This window comes from Amphibalanus amphitrite, unplaced genomic scaffold (genome assembly GCF_019059575.1).
Source record: "Amphibalanus amphitrite isolate SeventyFive unplaced genomic scaffold, NRLGWU_Aamphi_draft 001150F_arrow, whole genome shotgun sequence".
Lineage (NCBI taxonomy): Eukaryota > Metazoa > Arthropoda > Thecostraca > Balanomorpha > Balanidae > Amphibalanus > Amphibalanus amphitrite.
In genome coordinates this window covers 213765-223629 of record NW_024882644.1, presented here as the reverse complement: position 1 = coordinate 223629, position 9865 = coordinate 213765, and the positions used below count along the sequence as shown (strand labels likewise).

General features: G+C 55.1%; 1 protein-coding gene across 1 annotated transcript in view; it reads right to left on the bottom strand.

Moving 5' to 3' along the window:
• Positions 1-223: 223 nt before the first annotated feature.
• LOC122370613 (indian hedgehog B protein-like) overlaps positions 224-9865 on the bottom strand; it is a gene marked incomplete at its 3' end in the record, with an annotated part of 33649 nt that continues 24007 nt past the window's right edge. The window contains exon 2 of the mRNA XM_043346344.1: positions 224-485. Within this exon, the coding sequence (XP_043202279.1) occupies positions 224-485 (262 nt within the window). The remainder of the gene's footprint in view (positions 486-9865) is intronic.

The window sequence follows — 9865 nt, the reverse complement described above, 5'->3', positions numbered from 1 at the left end:
GGGACCTACATTTGCTCTTCAACTGCGGCCCTGAGTTCTCTGTTTTCACGTCCCATAACTGACAGACTTGGCTGACGATAAGCCAGGTAATGGTGCTTTTTCGTCATCTGAATCATCACGTCAACTTCTGAGTTCTGACAGCAGGCCGACAGACCCCCCTGACCACTAGGTAAAGGACCACCCGCCCCACCTCTATCCCAAGCTCACACGACTGACGACTCACCTGATTTGACCGAGCAGTGGATGTGGAAGCGCGACTCGTAGTAGACCCAGTCGAAGCCGGCCTCCACGGCCAGCCGGGCCAGCATGCCGTACTTGCTGCGGTCGCGGTCGGACGTGGTGATGTCGACGGCGCGGCCCTCGTAGTGCAGTGAGTTGGGCGCGTGCAGACGACTGTCATCCCACGCCTCGGTGACCCGCAGCCGCACACCGGGCCACTGGTTCATGACAGCTATCGCCAGCGTGTCCAGCTTGGCTTTCATGCGCTGCGGGCGGAGGGAGAGGGCTGTCAGGTACTGTACTGGGGTGGGAGAGAGAGAGAGAGAGAGAGAGAGAGAGAGAGAGAGAGAGAGAGAGAGAGAGAGAGAGAGAGAGAGAGAGAGAGAGAGAGAGAGAGAGAGAGAGAGAGAGAGAGAGAGAGAGAGAGAGAGAGAGACGTTTCTGTGAGCGCTCGGTCCGCTGCTGGGATTTGCTATTAGCTGGGATACAATGTATGAGCGCCACATCGTAATCGAATCATTCCGTAACAATTTAAAGATTGATAAATAACACTTTCTTATGAGATTATTGGCTTCGCTGCCCTACCGCCCGAGGAATCGGAAACACAAATTGGCCTTCAGTGATTATCTGTTTTACTGGGTATAGGGGAGAGTGGGGTAAGATGCCCAGGGTGGGAAAGACGCCCCGCCCCCTCTAGCGGCGAAACAAAGAATCAGACCTGGAAATTAATGTTCTTAGCGTAAAGCGGAAGCCTGCCTTGTTAACTGCACAAAAAATTGCGAAGCTCAGTTGGGCAATGGCTGGCTTATGATTGCATGTTTTTTATTTGCTGCTTTCAAAAAATATTTTGGTGTCAGAACATTGTAAATATCAAAGAAGGTAAATAATTTTTGCGTCCCTTGCTTTAGTCGTGATACATTAGCATGCGTGTACTGTGTCCCAAACAGTTTGTTTCAGGGTGTAGTTTTATGGCTAACAAATTGTACTGATTTAATGTTAATTCGGTACCTTGGGGTAAGATGCCCCCTGTCCTGATGGGGAAAGACGCCCCCCTAAATCCGTAGGCTATCCTTCAAACAGTCCGTCAAATCATTTATTACATACTTGTGATGTAGACAAAAGCCGATCTGGGACTATTGAGAGTCCAGTACGGTCGGGTGCTCCCCATGCCGGTCTCTCGGCCCACATAGCGACTTTTTGGGCGGCATCTGACTCTGAGAGCCCTCACGACGGCCTCTGTGGGCCCCATTATTGGCTCCAGGGCCCCTCACGACATCCTTTGAGGGCTCCCACGTTGGCCCCACGGGCCGCACTGGCATCGGAGGTCCCCACGATGGGCTCGAGGGCCCTCAAGCATCATGAAGACCTATAAGAGCCCCACAGTGGTCTCCGAACGCCACCACGGAGGCTTGTTTGGCCGCGCTGGACTATGATGGCCCTAACGATGACCTCTGAAGCCCTTACGACTACTTTTGAGGGCCCTTATGATGACGTTTGGTGTCTACTGCAGGCTCGAAGGGACTACTGATTCGTTCAGGCGATTCACGTGCCCATTTATGTCACTTATAGTGCAGGGGGCATCTTTCCCAACGTCAGGGGGCGTCTTTCCCATCCTGTGGGGTAAGATGCCCCCTTTCACTTCTTCAGGAAAATGCTTAATAGCAAAAAAAGTTATGATATTTCAGGCACGAAAGTGTGATATTTTTGGAGAAAAATGATGTCGGCTTCCGTTGAAACTCCAAGTTTTTGCTTTCCCATCGTCATTTTCGAATAATATATGACATAGCAAAACCCTGGGCATCTTTCCCCACTCTCCCCTACGTCAGTAGGTATCGTATGACTAATCTAATTGCTATCTAAATCGAGATACTGTCGGTCGCACATCAGACGAACCAGAACGTGCTTAAAACAAAAAATTGTGTAATAATTTTAGCTCGATACTTTTTGCTTCTTTCGTGTTTTAAGTTGAATTGAATTGAACAGGTTGTTGTCAGAATTACCTATTCCAGATTAACCTCATGGGATTACGAAACCACGAAAACATGGATACCACACCTACTAGACCAATCACCTGCTTATTTCACACGACGATCATAATGTAATGGGGATGAAATTGTTGGTTTTCCTAACACCCTTTGTCACGTCGGTTAATAATTGAACGTAACTACCACCTTAATAAAGCACCACCGTCATGCCTCGTGACTAATGCCCTTGTTATATTCGCGAGGTAATTTGCATTATGAAGCACGGCAATTGCCATAGAATTAGCACGTAGGCCCTTGCAGAGCAGAGACAATGGCCACTAAATTACTGGGCGCCATGGGTAGCAAGGCCACTCGGATCGCTGGCGACGGCTAACTGGATGCCACCCGGCACATACGAATGGCTGGCACGGAGACGAGACGAGAGGCTGCACTGTGCACAGCAAGGAGAGGACGTATGGGACACGCGAGGAAAAGATGAGTGGATCACAGCGGATGAGCAGGGCTTCCGGGTGCAGGTATGTTGGGACGGACGGATAAATCGGTGCAGGTGACGTATGTAGGTATAACCACGGTGGGACGGCCGGGTGAAGGTATGTTGGGACGGACGGATAAATCGGTGCAGGTGACGTATGTAGGTATAACCACGGTGGGACGGCCGGGTGAAGGTATGTTGGGACGGACGGATAAATCGGTGCAGGTGACGTATGTATAACCACGGTGGGACGGCCGGGTGCAGGTATGTTGGGACGGACGGATAAATCGGTGCAGGTGACGTATGTATAACCACGGTGGGACGGCCGGGTGCAGGTATGTTGGGACGGACGGATAAATCGGTGCAGGTGACGTATGTAGGTATAACCACGGTGGGACGGCCGGGTGAAGGTATGTTGGGACGGACGGATAAATCGGTGCAGGTGACGTATGTATAACCACGGTGGGACGGCCGGGTGAAGGTATGTTGGGACGGACGGATAAATCGGTGCAGGTGACGTATGTATAACCACGGTGGGACGGCCGGGTGCAGGTATGTTGGGACGGACGGATAAATCGGTGCAGGTGGCGTATGTATAACCACGGTGGGACGGCCGGGTGAAGGTATGTTGGGACGGACGGATAAATTGGTGCAGGTGACGTATGTATAACCACGGTGGGACGGCCGGGTGCAGGTATGTTGGGACGGACGGATAAATCGGTGCAGGTGGCGTATGTATAACCACGGTGGGACGGCCGGGTGAAGGTATGTTGGGACGGACGGATAAATCGGTGCAGGTGACGTATGTATAACCACGGTGGGACGGCCGGGTGCAGGTATGTTGGGACGGACGGATAAATCGGTGCAGGTGGCGTATGTATAACCACGGTGGGACGGCCGGGTGCAGGTATGTTGGGACGGACGGATAAATTGGTGCAGGTGACGTATGTATAAGTGTAGGAGGGCTCCTTCTCCTGTGGCGCCGCCTATTGCTCGGGCGGCTATATGTTGGCAATGAATGAACTGCCGCCAATGAATGGACTGCCGCTCCGAGACCGACTGAGTCAGAGTCGGAAGTGGAACTCTGCCGCTGCGAGCGCCCGCGGCTACAGCTCACACGCCGTGGGCTATTTGCCATGCTCTGCGGCGACGGCTGTGGCAGTGATGGCGGCTGCTGATTGGCTGGCGCTGCGACGCCAGGGCAGCCGCCGATTGGGTTTTCTCCTGGAACCTTCTCGGACGAAAGGTCGTCTGAAGGTCATTGTCATTGACGGGGGGATTCGGTCTGGAGCGGGGGGCTACGCTTGGAATTGGAACTGGAACTGAACTTTGACTTTGGTTTCGAACTGGTCTTGCTTGCCAATACAATGTGACTAATGTTTTGCATAGAGTCTATCACGGCCATGTCTACATTTGGTGGCAGCGGTTAACGAGCTTCGCTCTTTCGTAACAAGTCTTAATTATGACTTGAAGAGTCGTACTTACCAAGAGTCAAGAACGAACTGAGGATGAAGACGTTCTCGACTGGTCCGCTCGGCGCTCGGCCTTGGGCCTGGCCTACTTCGCGAGTGCATCCGGTGAACTCGGAAGTGTGAGTTTTCGTGTCTGGTCCCGCCTCGGCCATGATTTTGTGCCTGACTCGAGACTGTCAGTGACTTGTGCCGCCCAGAACTATGGTGAAGCAGTGCAGTCTGGTGTCTCAGTGTGCAGCCTCTGCCGCTGTTTGTTGGAGCGGCTTGTCGGTGAGCTCCGCTGGCTCGACGAGAGGTGAGCGGCCGTTCCGTTAGCCATGCGCTGGCTCAACGAGTTGAACTGTTGAAGTGAGTGGCCAGCTGGCCCTCTTCAGTCTTCGGTGTTAGCGGGCAGTGGCTGGCTTGATCTGTTGCCGCCACCTGCTGTCGCAGACGCTGCAGATTCAAGATTTCAAGCTCTTCGTTCGTCGCCGCTGTCAGTCGTGGCGACCCGTGGCGACTGAAGTGACCGTTTGAAGTTCGGTCGTCGCCGCCGTCCATCGTAGCGGTCCTTGTGTTTGCGATGATCGCCTCCGAGTGCGTCCGCCGTCGCCGTCGCTCGTGGCGACCGCTGTCACATTCTTCTTCGTCGCCTTCAAGTTGCAGCCGCCGCTCCTCGGCCGCCGGCTTCGGCCCAGAGCTGCTGTGACGTCAGCAGTCACGTGACGCTGCTCGTCGCTCGGCCGGCTGTGCGTCAGCTGGCCGCCGAGGCCGCCGGTTCCTGCGGCTCCTGACGGCCTGGCGGGCCGATGGATGGGCCGACGGCGAGGATCTCCATCGACAGACGGCGACAATAAGATAAGTGGACCGATTGTTGGTGTTATGAGTGTATTGTGTAGTGTATGTATTTTGTTTGTGATGTGTAAATAGGTGTGTCATTTTGGCAAAATGAATCCCAGGGACGGGGAGCAGAGTGGGTCTGGGGACGTGCGCCGCGGGGCGATCGGTGGGTTTTCGTTTGAGGCGCCAAAGTTCGCCGGGGAGAATGGCTCAGCCTGTGACAGATTTTTGGCGGATCTGGACACTTTCTACACTTTTCACAATTTGGATGATGAGTTCAAGCTGCGCTTCCTGCCGCTGTGCTTGACCGGGTTCGCACGGGATGCTTTTGAGGCCCTCCCACGGGAGGAGAGGGACACGTTCAGCCGGGCTGCTAGTGCTCTCCGCCACTTGTTCATCAAACCGTGCGCTCTGGATGCTCATAGTCAGCTTCAGCAGTTAAAGTTTGACCCGTCGACCTCTCTTGACGCGTTTGTCATCCGACTGCGTGCGCTAGTGGCTGAAGCGTTCCCAGGGAGTGTGTGCGATCAGGTGCTCTTCCACTCTTTCCTCACGGCTCTGCCGAGAGAGTATAAGCAGCAGATAATTTCGACCGGTATCAAAACCTTCACAAAAGCTGTGGAGAAAGTGGGCAATATCATTCGTAGTGAGCGCGTCCCGGTTCAGGATCGGGCCCCGGTGCGCCAGGTTAGCCAAGCTAGTGGGAATGAGATGCTGGAAAAAGTACTTCAGCGGCTGGAGCAGCTGGAGCTTCAGGTCGCGCGGGCGGCTCAGCCCGCGGCCGCCGCTCGGGAGCGGGGACCGGCGCGAGCGGGGACGGCACGCGCACGGGACGGTCGGTCGAGCGCGGGCCGGCCGGACGGGGGCCGCCAGGGGCGCGGCCGGCGCGCATGTTTTGCCTGCGGCAGCGAGCAGCATCTGCGTGCGGCGTGTCCCCATCGGCGCGCACGGTGCTATACGTGCGGCCGAGACGGGCACATTTCCCGTGTCTGTGACCGGGGAAACGACGCCGGGGTCACGGTAAGTTGCAGCGCCAACCAGTGCCCCCAGCCCCAAAACCCGCCGCAGTGAGGCCGGAGAAGCCCAAGTGCGCTCCCGATGCTGCAGGCGTGGCGCTGAATGATGACATGACCTTTTCAGGGACCGTTGCAGGCGTGTCGTGTAAATTTTTGTTAGACACTGGGTCGTCTATTAACGTGATAAATAAGTCCCTGCTTGACGTTCTTCCTCGTGTGACCCTATTGAAAACAGCGACAAAAGCAAAGACAGCCTCACAGGAGGAGTTGCCGTTGATTGGTCTTGTAAAAGTGCCGGTAAAGATAGCAGACCAGAGTCACGTTGTCACATTCTATGTCACTGAGTCAATTGATGTCCCATGTCTCCTCGGTCTTGATTTTCTCCGTGTGGTGCCCTGTGTGATTGACCTGTCGGGCCGGCGTCTGTTGTTGACTGAGCAGAACCAGGTGCGCTCGATCTCAGCCGAGAAAACGTCTGTGGGACGAGCTGTGGTGGGCAGTGATTTCTCCCTTCCCCCGGCGGCTGAATGTTTCGTGAAGGGATACGCCCACAATTGTGATTATACCGGCCCTGTCCTTGTGGAACCGTGTCTGTCTCTCCCAGGTGTGGAAGTGGTAAGATGTATCGCGACTGTGACCGATTCAACCATTCCGCTCCTGGTTAGGAATGTGACCTCAGAAAACGTGACCATTCCCAAACACTGTCCCGTGGCTGATTTGGAGGTGAGCTTTGAGGAGCTGTCACCGGAATCCGAGTCCGAGCCAAATAAAACGGTGGACATTGAATCCAGTGTTGACTTTTCTGAGACTGACCTGACCGATTCACAGCGCAAAGAACTGTTTGCGGTGCTCAAAAAGCACAGTACAATGTTTGACGGTCACGTGGGTCACACTTCTCTCGTGACTCACCAGATTGATACGGGTGACCATCCTCCCATTCGTCAGGCTCCTCGGCGAATTCCTCCTCACTTGAAAGAGCAGGTGCGAGAGCAATTAGACCAGTTGGTTAAAGACGGCGTTCTGGAGGAGTCGGATGGTAGCTGGGCGTCACCAACTTGTCTCGTTAAGAAAAAATCGGGTGAAATTCGCATTTGTGCTGATATGCGGAAACTGAATGCATGCACCCGGTTACCCGCATTTCCCATCCCGCGCATTGATGATACTCTGGACGCGCTGGCTGGATCTTCTTTGTATTGTGTACTGGATATGAATGCGGCGTACCATCAGGTAACGATTGACCCAGCTGACCGGGATAAGGCCACAATCACTACACCTCTAGGCAACTATAGGTACAAGCGTATGTGTTTTGGATTGAGTTCAGCCCCTTTCACGTGCTGCCGATTGCTGAACATTGTGTTGGGTGACATGCCATCTGAATCTTGTCTTCATTACTTTGACGATATCATCTTGCATGGTAAGTCGTTCTCGCCTCTCGGAGGTTTTGAAAGCTCTGGACGATGCGCTTTTCCGGCTGCGCGCTGCCGGACTGACGCTCAATCTGGCGAAGTGTCAATTTTTCAGGAAGGAGGTGAAGTTCCTCGGACATGTGATCTCGGGTCATGGTATGGCGACGGACCCAGAAAAGGTGAGCAAGGTGACGGACTGGCCACAGCCGCGGACGGCCAAGGAGCTGTCCAGTTTCCTGGGACTGTGCTCGTATTTTCGGAAGTACGTGCAGAATTTTGCATCTATCGCGGCTCCGTTGTTTCGTCTCACGAACAAAGATGTCCCGTTCCAGTGGTCGACGGCAGCTGAGGAGGCCTTCGTAAGCTTGAAGAAAGCTCTGACGGAGGCCCCAGTGATCAGCTTTCCCAGGTTCGGTGACGGAGCTGGAAAGTTCTGTCTGGACTGTGACGCGAGCGACCTGGGAATCGGCGCTGTCCTTTTACAGGAGCAGGATGGTGTCGAACGAGTGATAGCCTACGGTAGTCATCAGTTGTCGAAGTCTCAGAAAAATTACAGTACTACGAAGAAGGAGCTTTTAGCGTGTGTCGTTTTTGTTCAGGAATTCTCTCATTACTTGAAGGGCCGAGAGTTTACTTTGCGCACTGATCACAGTAGTCTCCAGTGGCTTTACAACTTCAAAAATCCCTCGGGTATGCTGGCCCGGTGGCTGGAGATTCTCGGGAATTTCCAATTTCAGATCGTGTATCGTCCTGGTGCGCAGAACTCAGCAGCCGATGCCCTGAGCAGGCGGCCGCCGAAGGTTGAAGATGTGGGCTGTCAGACGGAGAGCTGCCAGCACATTTCTGCGTTCAATTGGCCCCTCAGTTTCATTCAGAGTGAGCAGGGTAAGGATGAGGTGCTGGCCGAGCTGGCACGGTTACTTGCGACCGGCTCGTGCCCCTCTCGCCACAGCGTCTCGAGCGCTGTGAGGCCGTGGCTGAGACACTGGTCCCGGCTACGCCTCCTCGACGGCGTGATTTTCAAAGTGTACCGCAGCCGTCCGCAGGCCCCTGAGGCGCTGCAGGTGGTAATTCCGTCTGAGCTTGTGGCAGGTGTGCTCACTTCTCTGCATGCAGGCCCGTGTGGAGGACACTTCGGTCACGAGAAGTTGTTTAAGCAGGCTCAGAGACGATTCTTTTGGCTGGGGATGTGTTCAGATGTGGAGAAGTTCTGTCAGCAGTGCGACCGCTGTGCCGGCCGCAGCTCCCCCAACCCGCCACCCCGAGCGTCTATGGGCGAGTTGTACGCAACTGAGCCCTGGGAGGTGGTGTCCATTGACTTTTTGACCGATCTTCCCACTACAGCGCGCGGCAACAGACACTTGCTGGTGGTCTGTGATCACTTCACCCGCTGGGTGGAGGTGTTCCCGCTTCCTGACATGCTGGCTGTGACGGTCGCGGAGACTCTGGCGTCACAAGTGTTTTCCCGCTTTGGGTGTCCCAAGCGTCTTCACTCTGACTGTGCCGCTAATTTCAGAAGCCAGGTGATGTCGGAGCTGTGCCGAATCATGGGCATACAGAGAACGAGCACCACTGCTTTCCATCCACAGGGAAACAGCCGCTGCGAGCGGGTCAATCGGACCATCCTAGGGATGCTGGCGAAGTACCTGACGGATAATCACAGCGAGTGGGACCGCCACCTGCCGCTGCTGATGCTCGGTTACCGTGCCCAGATTCACAGGTCGTTGGGGTACAGTCCCTTCTTTTTGATGTTCGGCCGGGAGCCGAACCTGCCCATTGACGCTGAGATAGACTCCCCTACCACGGCCCGTGCTCGGTCCGCCGCGGAGTATGTAGACGAGCTGTGTAGCGGTCTCCGTAGCGCGTACCGAGAGGCCCTCAGCGTGTCAGATAGGAGACATACTCAGAACAAGCGTTTGTATGAGCGGAAAATGAATGAGTTTCATTACAGTGTGGGTGATCGGGCCATGCTGTTTCGTGGTGTTGCCAAGCGTGGCGAATATCACAAGTTTATGAGGCCCTGGAAACCCGTGGTAATTGTCGCCAAGCGCGGGGATCTTAACTATCGTGTCAGACTGGAGGACGGGAAAATGTTGTGTGTGCACCACAATAGGTTAAAGCCATGTACCGTGCCCTCTGGTAACACGACGGAGTCAGATCCAGCCGCCAGTGACGCGGCAGACCCGGTAAGTGGCCGCTCAGACTCTGCTGAGCAGGCCGGTCAGTCGGCGAGTGCGACACGGGCTGAGACCGCTGGGTCACCACCTGTCGCGGGGACGAGTCTCTGTGCTGTCCCAGGGAGCGCAACTGAAGTGCCGATGCGTTCTGCAGCTGAGCCTCGAGCTGAGGCTGCCGTTTCACAGGGTGCAGAGCAGTCGGTTGGTCTCCGTGTGACCTTCCGGCCGATACCGCTGCCTCGCACTGCGGTACCCCCGGTGGCTCCGAGACGCTCTACGCGTGAGCGTCGGCCCCCTGA